Source organism: Piliocolobus tephrosceles, chromosome 16 (assembly GCF_002776525.5).
Source record: "Piliocolobus tephrosceles isolate RC106 chromosome 16, ASM277652v3, whole genome shotgun sequence".
In the NCBI taxonomy this organism is placed as follows: Eukaryota; Metazoa; Chordata; class Mammalia; order Primates; family Cercopithecidae; genus Piliocolobus; species Piliocolobus tephrosceles.
The window spans coordinates 6,226,252-6,244,648 of record NC_045449.1 but is presented as its reverse complement, the minus strand read 5'-3'; the positions used below and the strand labels follow the sequence as shown (position 1 = coordinate 6,244,648).

The following is an 18,397-nucleotide window of genomic DNA, read 5'->3' as shown; positions in this document are numbered from 1 at the left end:
ACATTATAACAACGGCTATGGGAGGCAGGAACTTTGCACAAAACCTATCTATCTATTCTCTCTCTCTATCATTCTATTCTATTTATCTAGCTATTCATCCATCCATCCATGCATTCGTCCATCCATCCATCCATCCATCCCCATCAGTCTATCCATCCATCTATCCATCCACCCATTATCTGTATCTATTTGTCTATCTATCTATCTATCTATCTAATCTATCTACCTCATAATATCACAGTGCTGTGATGGAGGAGGAACAGGGCACTGTGGGCTCTCTGAGAAAGGCCAGAGAGGACTTCCTGGAGGAGTGACTTTTGGGTTTGCATACCATGGCTAAGTGTATGGGCTCTCAGGCCGCATGGATTTGAATCCTGGCTGTGTGATCGGGGAACGTGTTGAACCTCTCCTTATCTCAGTTTCTTAATCTATACAATGAAGGTAGCCTTAGTAAATAACCTCTCAGGGTGGCTGTGAAGAGTCTGTGTGCTAATGTGTGTGAAGCACTCAACACAGTGTCCAAAACATAGAAAGCAAATAGGGATGCCAGTCTTGGGGATGCCAGCCTTGGGGATGCCAACCTTAGGGATGCCGGCTGTGGGGATCCAGCCATGGGGATACTAGCCTCGGGGATACTAGCTATGGGGATGCCAAGCTTGGGGATACTAGCCATAGGGATGCCAGCCTTAGAGATCCAGCCATGGGGGTGCCAGCCTTGGGGATACTAGCTGTGCGGATCTAGCCATGGGGATGCCAGCCTTGGAGATGTGATGCTAGCCTCAGGGATACTAGCCATGCAGATGCCAGCCTTGGAGATGCTACCCATGGGGATGCCAGCCTCAGGGATGCTAGCTGCCACTCATGTCATCTTCCTCCTGGCTGGAAGAGGGGCTCCCTCTGCAGGTGGAGAGTGGGCTGGGGAGGGAGACTTCCAGCTCGCAGTAGGGAACCCAGCTGGTGGGGAGAAAGGAGGGAAGGATGTGTGCACAGAAGGGCTGGCTGAGCGCCGGGTAGCTTTCTCACTGCTGACGCTGGCATATCCTTGCCCACTATGGGCCCTGGTACCTGTGGGGGACAAACTGAGGGGACCTCCAGGGTATGGGGCCTCTGGGAGCTCCGCCCACTGCTCCGGGCCCTGAGGACTGCAGTGCTCCCCGTCTACCTGTCCTGTTGAACTAGCTAAAGGTAGGTGCCTGGGGCCGGGTAGATACCTGGATTCTCAGCAGTCATATGTGTAAGAAATGACCCAAATGCCTGCAGGGCCCAAATCCTGTAGGTATTTGGCAGATCGCTGGGGCTGGCAGCTGGGAACTTTCAGTCAGGGGCAGGAGGGAGGCCTCTGCACCTCCATTCTGCCTCTCCCCCTCACAGGACCCTGCCAGAGACTTGGGGCCGCTGCAGAGCCCAGCCCTCAGGCAGGGCCCTCATACCCTGGGGCTCCGGAGCTGGGCAAGGTGGGAAGAGGTCCCTAGCAGGGTGCCAGGTGTGTGGGGCACACCCCACTCCCGATTCCCCAGGAGAATGGGAGCCACTGTTCTCAGCCAGATGTGGTTCTGAGGAGGGCTCGGTGCGGGGAGGGCCAAAGTCCCCTGCCCTGGAGCTTCCAGCTGGTCAGGAGAGAGCATGGGCAAGCCCCTTCCCTTTCCTGGGCCTTCCTTTCCCCCTCTGGATAGGGGGAAAGTCAGAGACTCTGATTTATCTGCATTCCTTGGACACCACCAGGAGTTGCGGGCAGATCTCCATCAGAGTTGGAAGGAAGGAAGGAGATTAGGTCCGTAATTCCGCAACCTGCCTAATTGCCCAAACCCCTGGTGTGATTCTTGTTAAACTGCGAGAGGTCCAGGCCTCCCCCGGGCAGTGGCTGATTCAGGAGGGAGGGGCCCCGGAATCTGCATCTCTGACACCTGCTCACTGCCTAGCTGGTGGCATAGCGTGTTCCCTTGTCACTCTGCCAGTCCAGGATTTCACTGTGCAAGTTCATCATCCATCTCAGGAACCCCTCTACCTGTCCCCAGGACATCTGACCTCCAGAGCTGGGTCACCTCTATCTCCAGGAAGACGGATGGCCCAGCCATTCGTGGGGCCGGCAGGAGGGAGCTTAGTTCTCCCCCAGGCAGCTCCTTGCCAGGGCCATTCATCACCCCGTAATCACGGCTGGGAGGGAGCTCTTTCTCAGCTAATTAAAATCTCTCCGCTGCAATCGAGGCCTGTTTCCTCTAATTTGTGTTCTTTGGAGATGAAGAATGGCTGACAGGGCCAACCTTGTACACCACGAGGACTCTGCCACCTGCTGAGAGTGCTCGAGCCCTGTCACCTGCCCCAGATTCTGTCAAGTGCCAGTGGGATCTGCACTGGGCTCCATCAGCCTGAGCTTGGGCTAAGGGGGAAGGGCAGGCTCTGGACAGGGGTGGAGAGTTCTCAGCCTCCCGCTATGGTCCTTCCTAACCAGGCAGGTCCAACAGTGCACCTGGGTCGGAAGCCCCAGGGAACAGAAGCAGAGGTTGGGGCAGAGGCAGGGGCAGGTGACTCGGAGGCACTGGTCTCAAGTGAGTCTGAGCTGCCCAGCGAGGGAGGCATTTCCTAGGGGGAAGGTAGGGAGTTGAGGCCACCAATGCAAAGTCTGGACAATCTGCTGACTGGACACTGTTGGGCAGGCTCTCAGCCCCCTCTGGGGTCACAGAACTTTCCGCAAAGCTGATGAAAGCTCTGATCTTCTCCCAGTGACACAGTGAACACATCATGTCTGTAGCCATGTGCCCAGCTCCAAGCTGTGGCCAACATGTGAACCCCAAGCCTGGCAGGCCCTGTCTCCTCCTTTCCCAGCTTCTTCAAAGCCTTCCATGAGGCCTAGTTCAAGCCCCACCTCCTCCAGGAAGTCTGCCATGATGATATGTTCCACACTAGCTGACTTGTCAGCTGACTTCTTCCTCTATGATTGGGGTGTCCTGTGGGGCCATGCAGAAGAGGGCAATAGAGACCACCGTCACAGGGACCCCAGGACCCACACCCATGGCCAACACAGGAAGGACACACAGGGAGCCAGTGTAGGCTTGAATCCTCTTCCCCTCTCCCCCCTACACTACCTGTGTTCTGTGTCACCAGGCTCCTGCCTGGGTCTTCCTGAAGGGTCCCGGGAGCCCAATTCCGGGCCAGTATGTGCTCTCTTCTGCCTGATTCTCAGCCCCAAACCTGCCAACCTGCCCGATCCTCGCTGGGCTCACCTTGGGCCCCCTGTCTGCAGCCTGAACCCCTACAGCCACGATGAGGGCTGCCTCAGCAGCAGCCAGGACCACGTCCCTCTGGCCGCCCTTCCCCTGTTGGCCATCTCCTCCCCGCAGTACCAGGACGCTGTCGCCACCGTCATCGCGCGAGCCAACCAGGTCTACAGAGAGTTCCTGAAGTCCTCCGATGGGATCGGCTTCAGTGGGCAGGTAGGACAGCCCGCCCTCCCCTCCTCTCCCCTCCCCCGTTCCGGCCCCTTCCTGGGAGAGAGGCTGAAATCTGCTGAAATCTACTGAAAGGACCAAGGCCAGGCTGTTCTCGAATCAGCCTCTGAGCTCAAAGTCGGCTTTTGAGATCTCTGAGTTTGCCCTCATTTTACAGATGGAAAAACGGAGGCCAGCGGTCTGAGTTCTGATTCTGAGCCCATGCTGCTCTCCAGCCCAAGTCTGACCCCTGAGAGTAGCCTACTCCCCGTCCCTGGGCTGACCTGGGCTGACGTCAACCCTGATCCCCCAGTTTGCACACTGTTTCCCAACTGGGCTCTCTCAATGCCTCCCAAGAACGAGTTCTCATTCTCCTCTGAGGAGGCAGCACTGCTTTGGCCGGGTGTGGGGGTGAGGGGTCAGCAGTGGGCAGGCCTGCAGTCCCAGCTGCATCTCTTCCAGGTATGTCTCATCGGGGACTGTGTGGGGGGCCTCCTGGCCTTCGATGCCATCTGCTACAGTGCGGGGCCCTCAGGGGACAGCCCTGCCAGCAGCAGCCGGAAGGGGAGCATCAGCAGCACCCAGGTACGGCTGGGGGGCAGGACTGCCCACAGGAGCAGGGCCCGCCCCTTGGGAGACAGTGCTGGTTCTTCACGTTGGCACCATGACATCCAGGTTACAAAGAAGTGTATCATAATCCGGTTGGGCGCAGTGGCTCACGCCTGTAATCCCAGCACTTTGGGAGGCCGAGTTGGGCAGATCACTTGAGGTCAGGAGTTTGAGACTAGCCTGGCCAACATGGTGATATCCCGTCTCTACTAAATACAAAAATTAGCCAGGTGTGGTGGTGCGTGCCTGTAATCCCAGCTACTCGGGAGGCTGAGGCACGAGAATCACTTAAACCCACAAGGCGGAGTTTGCAGTGAGCCAAGATCATACCACTGTACTCCAGCCTGGGAGACAGAAGGAGACTCTGTTTCAAAAAAGAAAAAAAAAGAAAAAGAAGAAGTGTATCCTAATCCTACAGGAGTAGCAGGGGATTATTATGACAGGTGTGGAAACTGAGGCCCGGAGAGCTGGATTTGGCTCCTTCGACAGCCGTCCAGCATCCCAGCGGGAATGTCAATCCTTGTGGATGCGGGAGAGAGCCTGTGCCTAAAATCCTACCATGATTATGATGTGGCTTCCTGTGTCTTTTGGAAGAAGGGTAGCCCCTCACATCTTAGGATGAAGGGGTTGGTTTGTGCTTGAGGGGAGGAGACAGGGCCCCAGAGTCTCCCGTGACAATAGTCCTTTTCTCTTCTGTCCCCTGTTCGGTCCCAAAGGACACCCCAGTTGCGGTGGAGGAAGATTGCAGCCTGGCCAGCAGCAAGCGTCTCAGCAAAAGCAACATTGACATCTCCAGTGGGTTGGAGGATGAGGAGCCCAAGAGGCCGTTGCCACGGAAACAGAGCGACTCCTCCACCTATGACTGCGAGGCCATCACCCAGCATCATGCCTTTCTCTCAAGGTAGCCCCTCCCTGTCCCCTGCTTGCTTTCTGTCAAAGCACCCAGTAGCAAGAAGACCTTGGCTCAGAGTCAACTGGGAGGGCTGGGACCAGTCATATGTCCCAGGCCCTTCCGTGGGGGCCCATAGATAAGCATTGAAATGCTGGGACCGAGGCCACTCGCCGTCGGCCCTACACTGAGGGACTGAGGCCACTCACCGTCGGCCCTGCACTGAGGGACCGAGGCCACTGGTCGTCGGCCCTGCACTGAGGGACCGAGGCCACTCACCGTCGGCCCTGCACTGAGGGACCGAGGCCACTGGTCGTCGGCCCTGCACTGAGGGACCGAGGCTACTCGTCGTCGGCCCTGCACTGAGGGACCGAGGCCACTCGTCGTTGGCCCTGTACTGAGACTCTGGAACCTGGTCCCTGTCCCTGCCTTGCTCGGACTTGCAGAGAGACTGGGAACAGTCGTCTTTTTCTGAGCCTCGGCTTTTCTTCTGCAAAAAGATAAATGCTGCCCAGCCTACTTCACTGCATGGTTTTAAGAACCTGGTGGAATAACTGCTGTGACTATGGTTTGTGAGTCACCCCAGGTGTGCGTTGTTATTTCTCACAGGGAAAGAGAGGGCCAAGTAGAGGTCATGCAGCCAGTAACGGAAGAGCTGGGATCATCATTCTGGTCTCCCTATCCCAAGTTCAGTGCTTTCTAATCCAACACACTTTTGTTTGTGGGCCAGGCAGTTTCCTCTACAGAACTGTCTACCCTTTAACTTTCTAGAAGAGACATGTTCATCAACATGGGCTAAACACATTATCTGCACATTAATTCAGCTTGCAGATTAATTGAACTTGGACCCCAATTGGAAGGAATGCCTCTGTCCTTTTCCTTTGCGCCTCAGCTCTCTTCTTCCTTTCTTTCTCCTTCCTCCTTACCCAAGTGGTATCTTGAGGTCATTACAACATTTAGAAAATATATCATCTCACCACCCAGAGGGAGCCAATCGTCTCACTGTTAACATTGAGACTATTTCCTTCTACATGCTTTTAAGACCGTTTTACTTAAAAAAAAAAAACAACTCTTTACATTGTGATCTTTTCCTAATATAATTAAAAATACTTGATAAATATTCTTAATGGCAATATAATATCGAGTGAATGGAGATCAGTTTACTTAATCCCTATAATTAGGCATTTTGGCTATTTCCAATCCCTTAGCAGTATAAATAGCCCTACAGTGAACATCTTTGTGCATAAACAGTAACGTGTATATGAGGGTGATTATATTTGGATGGACTCCTGGAGGAAGAATTACTAGGTCAAAGGCTCTGCCCATTTAAATCTCTGAATGTTTAAAGCCCTGCTGACAGATGATCCTTCAGAAAAGCAGCTACCTTCTAGAGAGGCTTGCAAGGTGAAAAACATCTCAACATTCCTGGTTCATCCTTGAAAAATCCTTTAGGAGAGCCCCCAATTTGGAGAGTGAGGAGAAGTTGGGGGCTTCCAGGAGCTGGTCTGACACAGCCAGTTTTCCCCTGTGGTGTAGGGACAGATGCTGGTTTCTTTGGCAATTAAGTAGTTGGCGTGTGTTTAGGGACCACGCTGTATATGAAATATGTATTGTTAAACATCAGAGTCATCGTCTCACTGTGAGATGCTCACACTGCGAGAGGCAGGAGGGAGTGTGGGGACTGAGGATTCAACTTGGCCGACTCGCTCACTCCCGAGGGTAGGGCACTTGTCCACACGATTTCAGTAGCTCCTTCTAAAGTTTGTTCTCCTCTAACTCAAGTAGTTTCGTTGCTTTGCATTCAGTTAATCGATTCACTTTAAGCTGTAGCTAACGCTGGCTGGAAGGTAAGGAAGGTGCCCAGGTTTCCTTCTGATTCTCAGCACCCTACTCTGGGTCTGTGGCTGAACGTAACTTGGATTCTTCCCGGGGCAATGGGCACCTGGGTTGGAAATGGTTGGAATTCTGTGTGTCTCACATTTTTCTCCTTAAGCTCTACTTCAGCTGTGGGCTGGGGCTGGGGGTGGGGAGACCAAGCTGTTTGCATCTGTGTCTGCGGGTTGCCTGGAACGGGAGTTAGGATGAAAGCCCTGATCCCAGCAGAACAGAACTGACATTAGCCAGCTGGGTGTTGGGCAGGCTGGGCTTGTCTGATACACAGTGCAGGAATCCTCAGCGTGGCCATCACAAAGCCAGCGTGATGAGGCAGGCCTGCCAGTGTGTAGGATGCTCGGGCGCCCCAGGTGCTCATCCTGTTTTTGTAAGTAACTTTTTATTGGATCCAAGCCATGCATGTTTAATCACTGTCCATGGGCGCTTTCGTGCTGCAACGGCAGAGTTAACTAGATGCCATGGAGACCACACACGGTTCACGAAGTCTGACATACTGACTCTCTGGCCCTTTGCAGAAAAAGTTTGTTGATTCCTTTTCTAGTCAAATATCAGCCGGGCCTTGGTGGCCAGTGCTGACTGTAGGTGGTGTGCAGTAGGTGGACTCTCAGCCTCTCAGCCCCGTCCCAGAGATGGAGGGTTGGGCACTCTGTGCTCAGAATTCAGGCTGTGCTGCTGAGTGAACACTCCCGCATTCTCAGTCCTTCCCTGACCTGCCCTGCCCTGCATCCTCCTCCCTCCACAGCATCCACTCCAGCGTGCTAAAGGATGAGTCTGAGACCCCGGCGGCGGCGGGGCCACAGCTCCCCGAGGTCAGCCTGGGCCGCTTTGACTTCGATGTGTCCGACTTCTTCCTCTTTGGCTCGCCCCTGGGCCTGGTCCTGGCCATGCGGAGGACCGTGCTGCCTGGGCTGGACGGTAGGGATGGTGTGGGCGGGGGCCTGAGGTGCCCGTGTGTCACTAGGGCCACCGTGTCCGGGCCTCAGAATGAGGGGAGTGGAGTCGGGGATGGGGACAGGAGGGTCACAGAGTTGGGATAGGTGGAAAGAGAGGAGAGAGGGTGGAGGGACAGAGGAGCAGCTTCCCTCCCGACACAGGACCACAGGACGAAGGTGAGGCAGCTTCAGATGGATTTCACTCTCCATATCAACTGCCCCTGGCTCTTTGTGGCCCCATTGTCCGGTGGTCATACCCCATGGGGAAGAGAAGACAGAATATTCACCCTCTTGCCTTTCACCCTCTCCTTCTCCTGTACTGAGGCAGACACGACTGCCAGGTTGGTCTCACCACCCACCCCCGCATAGCCCCAAGCCCACCTCAAGTGCCTTTGCTCTACGCAATACCTGCAACCTTTTTCTTTTTGAGATGGAATCTCACTCTGTCGCCCAGGCTAGAGTGCAGTGGTGTGATCTCAGCTCACTGCAACCTCTGCCTCCAGGGTTAAAGCAATTTTCCTGCCTTGGCCTCCCGAGTAGCTGGGATTACAGGCGCCCACCATGACGCCTGGCTAATTTTTGCATTTTTGGTAGAGACGGAGTTTCACCATGTTGGCCAGGCTGGTCTCAAACTCCTGACCTCAAGTGATCCGCCCGCCTCGGCCTCCCAAATTGCTGGGATTACAGGCGTGAGCCACTGCACCCGGCTAAGCTAATACCTGCAACCTTGAATGCCTTTTCCTGCTCCTCTAAAAAGGTACACACCAGGTGACTGGCACCAGCAGGCATGGGGTGGGGAGGGTGGCCGTGACTCTTAAGGACTGAAGCACAGACCGTCTGAGGCTGCAGGGCACCTTGGGTATTCACAGATCCATGCTTTTGGCCAGAGTTTACTGATGAACTACGATACGGAACAGATAAAGTGGGAAGGGTTCAGGTAGAAATGGAAGCGAGGAGGCAAAACTCCATGGCTGCCCTCAATGTCACTAGTGAACCCTAGGGCTCCCTGGATGCTGAAAGGTCCAGTCCCTGTTCTAGAAGGACAGGGAGGCCCGCTGATGCGGTGGAGGCCTCAGTGGAGACACCTGCTGGTCAGCGAGAGACGTGTTCCACCAACTCTGGCAAACCTGGAACTCTCTAGCAGGCCTGGGAACTGAGTGTTTATAGCCCTGAGGCCTGTGGAAGGGGCAGCTGACCTGACTGAGGGAACCTGGGTTGGCTTCCTAGGTCAGGCGGTAACTGAGTGAAAACCGGAAGAATCTAAAGGAGTTGTCCCATGGAAATGGTGGAGGGAAGGCCCAAAAGGAGAAGGGATGGTTTGAGCAGAGGCACAGAGAAAGGAAAGCTGCAAGCCTGATTGAGGAAGGGCAGTTGTGCACCATGGCTGCAGTGCTGAGTGCCTAACACTGCACTCCTGGGTGGGGAGACAAACTGAAAGTAATGGCTTTGTTCCCGTGGGGAGCAGGGAGCCCGGGGAGGCTCTTGAGAGGAGAGTAGGCTACTCCAGGCTACACTCCAGGGAGCCTCCTAGGGCCCAGGGAGCAGGTACTAGAAAGGGGCTTCCCTCTGTGTTCCCACTCACCCCAGGCTTCCAGGTGCGTCCTGCCTGCAGCCAGGTCTACAGCTTCTTCCATTGCGCAGACCCCTCTGCCTCACGGCTTGAGCCACTGCTGGAGCCTAAGTTCCACCTGGTGCCGCCTGTCAGCGTGCCTCGCTACCAGAGGTTCCCACTGGGCGATGGGCAGTCCCTCCTCCTCGGTAGGTTCTTGGGGGCGGGAGAGAGTGTGCTGAGCTGGAGGTGGGGCCCCAGCCCGTTCAGCCCCTCCAAGCTCTCAGCGAGCTCACCTGAGCAGGGGCTGTGCGAACAGAAGGTTAGCTGACTCCCCTGTCTTCAGAGTCACCCACCTGTGCTAAGCACCTGCTCTGTCTGAGGCATATTGGGGCTCAGAGACCCAGGCTCTGTCCCCCAACAGGCTCCCGGACACACTCCTGTGGCCAGGGCTGGTGTAACACTTGAGCTTTCAGACCTGATGGCAGGTCCAGGTATCCGTGCTCCAAGCTCTTTGTGAGTGCCCAGCCTGGACTCTGGAGGGGTAGGGCAGAGAGTGTGCCATCCTGGTGGGCTTCATGGAAGAGGTGGCCTTTGATTAAGGTCCAGACAGGGGAGGTGCATTTGGACAGGTGGAGAAGAGCTAGAGGATGAGGACTGAGATCTTCTAGGTGGGGAGAACAGCAGGAGTGAGGGCAGGTGGCTTGGCGAAGAGCCAGTGGCCTCCAGGGTCAAGTGGGGTGATCCGGACATGGATCGAGTGTGTCATCGATGGGAGGCCTGTAATGGACAGTCAGAAGCTTAGAAATCGGAGCCTTGGCTCCACGCCCTACTTGAGGACGTTTAGCCTAAGCCTGCTCAGAGGTTTATGTCAGGGATGGGGGAGCTGTGCTTGGGGCTGATTCAGGATTAAAAACCATCCCTTCCTCACCCCTAATTCAATGGAGCCTTTGTTTCCAAATCCCTGCCTTCCTGGAGCTTCACTAGGGTCAGCTAGGCTGGACACCTCCCTCCCCCACGGGTCCCTCTTTGGTCAGGGGACTCCCCTCCCTCCCCTGAGGCTATCCTAGCTCTCAGGCAGGAGTCCCCATTCCCTTCCAGAGGCAGCTTCAACCCTTTGTGGCGCAGGGGAGGAGCTGGATAAGAGAGGACATGGCTGTGAGTCACTCCTGGGACCTCAGCTGGTGCTTTTGGGGCAATGTCCCAGAGGCTCCCTCTGCAGCTTTATTGGGGGGCAGAGATGATGGCTGGGACTCTAGCTTGTGTGTGCGTCACTCACAGCTGCAGGGAGGTAAATGCGGCAATGTGCTGTGGCAACGGGTCCGTTCAGGCCCAGGGGGCTGGTGGGGTGGGAACAGTGAGAGGGGCAGGTATCTGCTGGGCTGGCAAGTGAGCAGGGCCAGGGCTGGCTCTTCCAAGTGCCCAGCCTCCCATCTAGCACAGGGCTGGCACTGAGTGGGCAGCTCTGCTGGAGACACATGACTCAGCCTGACCTTGAAATTCCCCCTCCAGCTGATGCCCTACACACCCACAGCCCCCTCTTCCTGGAGGGCGGCTCCCGGGACAGCCCGCCACTTCTGGATGCCCCTGCCTCGCCCCCCCAGGCCTTGAGGCTCCAGCGCCCAGGACGGAGGATGAGCGAGGAAAGCTCCCACAGCGAGAGCTCGGAGTCCTCGGACAGCATGGCACCCGTGGGTGCCTCCCGCAGTGAGTGAGGTCCTTTTGGGGCCCTGCCTGGACTCGGGGGAGGGGAACCTTCCTCTGGGTGGTTGCTGGGTCACTGCTAGAACTGCTGAGGGCAGGTCCTTGGGTAGGGAGAGGGTGAAGGAAGTCCCGGGGGCTGCTTCTGCCTTTAGAGAGCTGGGCGTCTGCTGGTGGAGACCTGGCATCGGTCCAAATCCTCACTCTGGCCCCAGACTGAGCTCTGACCTTGGAGGAACCTTGATCTCTGACCCTGGACAGAGCCCTGAACACTGACCCTGCCTCAAATCAGAGCTCTGACCTTGAAGAGAGCAGTGACCCCTGATTCCTGACAGGGTCTGAGCTTTGACCTCAAACAGAGCCCTGACCTCTGAACCTGGACAGGGCTCTGACCTCTGACCATTAAGGAAGTCCTGAACCCTCTAGACATAGTCTCAGCCCCGACTTCAGGCAGAGCCCACTGGGAACTGCCACTGAGCGGCAGCCATGGGTGAGACTGTGGACGTCTCTGTGGGTCTGGCCCTCCTTCCTGGGCACAGGCTTGGTGCGTACATCTTAGCGGAGGGCTGGTGGGTTTTGAGAAGGAAAGAGGAAGAGCAGCGCATTCCCCAGGCCTCCTTCAGACCAGGGTGCGCCAGCCCAAACCTGTGCCCCACGTGACGCATCCACCACTGGTCTGGGCCATGGGAAACCCCACTGCCCCTCGAGTGAGGCCCTGGGCCGGCCACACACCCTCACCTTCCTCTCCGACCCACAGTCACAGCCAAGTGGTGGGGAAGCAAGAGGATCGACTACGCCCTGTACTGCCCTGATGTCCTCACGGCCTTCCCCACCGTGGCCCTGCCCCACCTCTTCCACGCCAGCTACTGGGAGTCCACGGACGTGGTGGCCTTCATCCTGAGACAGGTACCACTGCGCAGTCGTGGGCCTGCCCACAGCCACCGCGAGGGGGTACCGCCCTTCTCCAGCTGGAGAGGAGGCTATTCTTGCAGACTCTGTTCAGCTTTTGGCCTTGATCTTAAGAGCACGGGAAAGGCATTGGAGCACCTACGTGAGTGGGGAGTGACATGACCAGAGAATGGGCTTCATAACGACACTGGCTCCTGGGTGACTGATGGTATGGTACATTCTCGAAAATTCAATAGAAACTACATAGGAGAATGTCCCAGTGTTTCAACTTGGAGACTGGAGTAGTCAGTTCCCACTCCCCACTGGGTCCAGTGTTCTTGTCTGCAGAACAGAAGGTATAGCCGAAAGGCCGGTGCCCGAAGGACAGCCTGGTCGGGAGGGAGTCTGGGGAGCTGGCAGGGGTCATGACGTTCATGGACAGCCGCGATGGCCAAGGTCGGGGGTATGGTTTTATATTGGGTTCAGTGGGAAGCCGTTATAGGGCTGTGAGCAGGGAAAAGTAGCAACAGGCTTGTGTTTTTTGAAGGAAACCCTGAAAACAGGGTTTTTTCAAGAAAACAGCTGAGGTTGCTGTTTTCAGGGCAGCAGAGGAACCATGAGGCCTGTTGTGAGGCCAGTGCAGGGGTGCAGCTTGGAGAGGAGGCTTGGACTAGGACAGGGAGTGAAGGCAAGATTTCCACAGAGTGGCACGATTTGCGTCACGGTGAGAGCGCCTGCGGATGACCGCATTGTAGGAGAAAGGGGAGCCCAGTACGTCCTGTTTCGCACTTGAGTGACTAAGGTGGTACCATTTCCTGCACGTGGGGAAGAGCAGGGCTGGGCAGGGGGCGGAGGAAAGTGAGTTTTGTTTGTAGGTTCTTGGGGGTGGGAGAGAGTGTGCTAGGCTGGAAGTGGGTCCCCCGCCGGTGGCACCCAGGCCAGGGTGGTCCAGCCCAAACCTGTGTCCCACGTGGCACATCCACCACTGGTCTGAATATGTGAAGTGGGAGATGCCTCTGAGGTGCTGGGACGGAAGGGGAGTAGAGGAGTCTGGAACTTAGGGAAGACATCAGGATTCCAGAGAAAAATGTGGGTGTCACCAGAGCTTGGATGGCATTTAAAACTGGTGATGGGTGCCAGACCAAGGGAGCTCCTGCAGAGAGGGCAGTTCAGAGATGAGTCCTGGAGCGCCCCCGGGGAGAGGAGGAGAAGCCACTGAAGGAGAGAAGAGGACATCCGTGAGGTTGGAGGACACAGAGAGTGCAGGGAGAGGACGCCGGAGACGGTGGGGTGGGAGTCACCGGGGCCTTGGCAAGAATGGCTTCCGTATAATGATTGAGAAGAAGCCTGACTGGAGTGGGTGGAGGAGGGATCAGGTGAGGAAGGGGTTGACAGTGTATGGGCTAAGTCCTCTGTGAGTGCTGCTGTGAAGGACAGCAGGGACGTGGCGGTCACTGGAGAGGCATGAGGAGTCCAAGAGAGTATTTTTTTAAGATGGGCAATATTATGCGTATTTGAATGCTAAGGAGAGTGATCTAGCAGAGGAAGTCTAATCAGCACTGCAGGATTGAGAGAGGAGCATGGCTGGAGCAATGTCCTCAAGAAGCAAGGAGGGGCTGGGATCAGGACTCAAGCCGGCCTTAAGGAAGGGCCACCTGTTGTAACAGAGGGAGGGCAGAGAGTGGGGACAGATAGAGGTGGCTGCCAGGTTTGGGCACAGGGGCCAGAGATTTCTCTCAGGAAGAGAGCCAACTGGGAGGCTGCTCTGGCACCAGCTGTCAGGACAGGAATGCAGGGATACAGGTTCTGGGGTCTGCAGCCTCCTGACGGTTCCAGGCTGTGAGGTTGGGGGGTGGCAGGGGCAGGGCTCAGCTGGCCACAAGCTGGTGGGCGCTGACACCCTGGGAGGGAAGCAGAGGAGCCAGAAGACCTGACCGGGGCCTTGCTCGGCTCTCGGCCAGGTGATGCGCTACGAGAGTGTGAACATCAAGGAGAGTGCCCGCCTGGACCCCGCAGCACTGAGCCCCGCCAACCCTCGGGAGAAGTGGCTTCGTAAGCGGACTCAGGTCAAGCTGAGGGTGCGTGCATGCTCAGTTCGCGTGCGGCTGGGACTGCGTCCTCTGGGAGGTGGGGCTGGCCTGGGGGTTGGGGCGTCCGCGTGGCAGGTAAGCACTTCAGCTTGGGAGCTCAGCACCCAGACAGGCTAGGGCTCACGCTCAGATGAGGCCCAGGCGCTGCAGCTGCAAGGGTGTGTGAGTTGCTTCCCCAAGGCCTGGTTCCACAGGAGCCCTGAGGGCAGGGGTCCAAGACACTAGGGTTGGTGAGGAGATACCAATTATGGGGCAATTGCTGTATGCCAGGCTACAGCAGATGTGGACTTGAATCAGAAAGAGTACTGGATCTCAGTCTCGGTTACCATTGAGTATGGCCTGGTGTGATATTTGATAGAGGAAGGCACAGATTAAGACAATTATGGAAAGAAGGATTGTCAGGGCAAATCATTCAGGGATTCTCTGAAGAGGCTCCTCTGTGGGGTATTGAAGGATGAATAGGAGTCTGAGGTACATACATTTATTTATTCACTCAGCAAACGATCATCAGTGCCTACTCTGTCTCAGTCATTCTGCTAGAGAGTGGAGCATAGGGTTGTACAGACACAACCATTGCTATGGTAGGTACCTCCAGTCTGGCGAAAAGGCCAGACATGGACCCCAAGAACAGTCCTAAAAGGTAGAAGGAGATCAATCCTTCATGAACCAACTCTTTTTCAGTAAACATATTTATTGAGATAAAATCCACATATCCTATAATTTACCCATTTAGATAGTACAATTCAGTGGATTTTAGTATAGTCACAGATGTGTGCAACAATTACCATGGTCAGTTTTAGAGCTTTTTCATAACCTCCAAAAAGAAGCTCTGTACCCTTTAGCTGGCACTCCCTCACTTGCCCCAGGCAATCAGTAACTGACTTTCTGTGCCTACAGATTTGCCTATTCTGGACATTTCATTTCAAGGAAATGATGTAGTATGTGATCATTTGTGTCTGACTGTTTCACTTAGCACCCTGTCTTCCAAGGTTCATCCACGTGGTTGCTGTGTCAGAAATTCCTTTCTGAGGCTGAATAATATCCCGTTGTATGGAGATGCTATGTTTTGCTTATCCATTCACTACCTGATGGACATTTGGGTTGTTTTCACCTGTTTGTTTTTTGTTTGTTTGTTTGCTTTTGTTTGTTTGTTTTTTTTGTTTGTTTGTTTGTTTGTTTTTTTTGAGACAGAGTCTTGCTCTGTTGCCCAGGCTGGAGTGCAGTGGTGCGATCTCAACTTACTGTAACCTCCCCTCCCTGGTTCAAGTGATTCTTCTGCCTCAGCCTCCTGAGTAGCTGGGATTACAGGTGTTTACCACCATGTCCAGCTAATTTTTTTTTTTTTTTTTTTTTTTTTTGGTATTTTTAGTATAGACGGGGTTTCGCCATGTTGGCCACGCTACTGTTTTCACTTTTTGGCTGCTATGAATAATGTTGCTAGGAACGTCCGTATATAAGTTTCTGTGTCTTTCATTTCTCCTGTGTTTTCATTTCTCTCGCGTATATGCCTAGAAGTGCAATTTCTGGATCAAACGGTAACTCTATGTTTAATCGTATAGGGAACTGCCAGACTGTTTTTCACAGTCACTGTACCATTTCACATTCCCACTGGCAATATACGAGGATTCTGATTTCTCCGCATCTTTAGCAACCCCTGTTATTATCTGTCTGTTTGATTCTAGTCATTCTGGCGGGTGTGACGGGGTATTTCATTGTGGTTTTGATTGCATTTCCCTAATGACTAGTGATGCTGGCTCTTTTCAGGTGCTTATATTCATGAACCAGCTGCTCCCTCTCCCCTGACAGTGCACCTGTAAGGGGGCCTGCGTCCCCTACCTGGCTGAGCGTCTCCAGTTTATCTCAGGGACCCCGTGCAGATGAGGTGTCTGCAGATATTTGTTGGATTGAATTAAAATGGGTGGGAATCGAAAGGAGGTTGAGAACATGTCTTTGAGGAGTCCGAGGACTGTTTCTTGGCCATGATGACGCTGAGTCTAGTCATAGCGAATGGGCTGGAATGTGGGGGAAGAGGGCCAGGGATGGCACCTAGAGCCAGTGTGGGGGGCGGGGCAGCAGTGTGAGCAAAGGCCTGGAGGCTGCTGCAGAGCCTGGCAGAAAGGACCAGAAGGTGTAGATGGGGAGCAGCAGGAGACAGACTGAAGAGGTCATTCAGGCAAGGCTTGGAAAGCTAAGCTCAGGATCTGGACTCTACCCAGAGGGCACTGGGGAGCCCGCGAGGGTGTTAATAGATCTGTGCTTTATAAAGACAGGGGATCTGTTGCAGGGACTGCCTTTGAGTAAGGAGCTCCGTTAGGAAGCTGTTAGCAGCATCCAGGCGATGTCGTTGTGGGAGAGACGACAATGTGGCCAACACAGTAAAGGAATGGTCACTAGATTGAGAGACTGGGGTCTTGGAGGCCAGGCTGGGAGTGGGGGCTGGTCGGGGCCAACACAGGCTGCAGAATGAACTGAAACCAGAAGTGAAGAAGAATAGGGAGGTTGAGACAGTCACAGATAAAATGATGCAGCATCCAGAATCGCTCCAGGATAATCCCAGTGGGGCTGGGGCCAAGGCTGGGGAATTGGGCAAGGGAAGAATGAAACCAGGACGGCCATGAGTTCATTGCTAAGTGGTGGAGCAGGTGCCGGGAATACGAGGCTTTGTTACACTCTTCTCTCTCTCTCTCTCTATGCTTGTGCATTTGAAATTTTATCTTAAAAAAAAAAAAGACAGATAGTAAATATCCGTTGGATGTGCACTGTGATGTAGAAGACAGAACCAAAGAAAGGCAGTTTCCAGCCCAGGGATCTAGAAGAGAAGGACAGGCTGTGAGGCCAGTTGTCCCCTCAGGGCCAAGCAGAGTCAAAAGCAGAGAACAGGCCAGGCATGGTGGCTCACACCTATAATCCCAGCACTGTGGGAGGCCGAGGCAGGCAGATCACCTGAGGTCGGAAGTTCGAGACCAGCCTGATCAACATGGAGAAACCCTGTCTCTATTAGAAATATGAAATTAGTCAGGCGTGGAGGCACACGCCTGCAATCCCAGCTACTCGGGAGGCTGAGGCGGGAGAATTGCTTGAACCGGGGAGGCGGAGGTTGCGGTGAGCCGAGATCGCGCCATGGCACTCCAGCCTGGGCGACAAGAGCAAAACTCCGTCTCAAAAACACACACAAAAAAAACAGAAAACAAAACAAAGCAAACAAACAAAAAAACAAAAGCAGAGAATGTACAATGACGGGAAGCCCTGTGCGCCTTTGGGAGACTCATGTCAGACAGCGTTTGGGGGACTCACGGTCTGTTTTTCTCCCACGTTCCCTGGGAACACATCTCTGAAACTCTAGCAGAAGTGAGTAGGGAGACACGATTCGGCAGGCTGATATGCCTCCAGCCAGTCTGAGGCACACTGCAATGATAAAGCAAGGTTGAGCCTCCCTTGCAAGGACTGAGCCAGCTTCTTTCTGTCCTTCCAGAATGTCACGGCTAATCACCGAGCCAACGATGTGATTGCTGCTGAAGATGGCCCTCAGGTCCTGGTGGGGCGGTTCATGTACGGTCCCCTCGACATGGTGGCTCTGACTGGAGAGAAGGTACTTGGGGCTGGGCCTCCCTCCTCAGCCAGTCCCCCTGCACCAGGTGCCTCGTGGAGCCACATGGCGTGTGGGGTGAGGGTGTCAGGACGGCTGAGCTACCTGGGGTGGAAGCACAGGGCCAGGAGTCACTCACCTGCTTGGGTGGGCTGGGAAGGGCGAGCAAGGAGGAAAGGATGGGCTCAGAGTATCCAAGGATGAATGAGGAGCCAGGGTGGCGGGAGCCAGGGAATGTCAGGCAGGGACCTCAGCCCAGATTTCCCCTGCCCAGCCCCTCTGCCAAGCTTGTAGCCCCTCAGCCTTCAGGGAATCCCCCGGCCCCCTTCATTGCCACAGGTGGACATCCTGGTAATGGCAGAGCCGTCCTCAGGCCGCTGGGTACACCTGGACACAGAGATCACCAACAGTAGCGGTCGAATCACATACAATGTGCCGCGGCCCCGGCGCCTGGGGGTCGGCGTCTATCCTGTGAAGATGGTCGTCAGGTAAGACCCAGGGGCCGTTCTCAGAGGGGCTTCTCTCATTTGCATGGCCCTTCCAGCCAGGCCTGTCTAGAATTTGGGGTCCTTGGGGTTCTTTTTGGGCCCCCATCTCTGTCCGCATGGACAGAAGTGGATGGGAGAGGTCACCAGCCGTGGCATCAGGAGATGCCACCCAGGTGCTTTCTGACCTTAACCCAGACTGAGCTCTGACTGCAGCTACAGGCTGACCTCTGGCTTCCGGCTAACGTCTGACCTTGACCCAGACTGAGCTCTGTCTGCAGCCACAGGCTGACCTCTGGCTTCCGGCTAACGTCTGACCTTGACCCAGACTGAGCTCTGTCTGCAGCCAC

General features: G+C 55.0%; 1 protein-coding gene across 1 annotated transcript in view; it reads left to right on the top strand.

Annotated features, from left to right (window-relative positions):
• The window catches only part of PITPNM3 (PITPNM family member 3), a 103,743-nt gene that overhangs the window by 71,038 nt on the left and 14,308 nt on the right, over positions 1-18,397 (top strand). The window contains exons 7-16 of the mRNA XM_023184678.2: positions 3,242-3,431; positions 3,888-4,010; positions 4,751-4,935; positions 7,559-7,731; positions 9,336-9,506; positions 10,810-11,004; positions 11,756-11,904; positions 13,848-13,964; positions 17,449-17,565; positions 17,902-18,050. Coding sequence (XP_023040446.1) covers positions 3,242-3,431; positions 3,888-4,010; positions 4,751-4,935; positions 7,559-7,731; positions 9,336-9,506; positions 10,810-11,004; positions 11,756-11,904; positions 13,848-13,964; positions 17,449-17,565; positions 17,902-18,050 — 1,569 coding nt within the window. The remainder of the gene's footprint in view (positions 1-3,241; positions 3,432-3,887; positions 4,011-4,750; positions 4,936-7,558; positions 7,732-9,335; positions 9,507-10,809; positions 11,005-11,755; positions 11,905-13,847; positions 13,965-17,448; positions 17,566-17,901; positions 18,051-18,397) is intronic.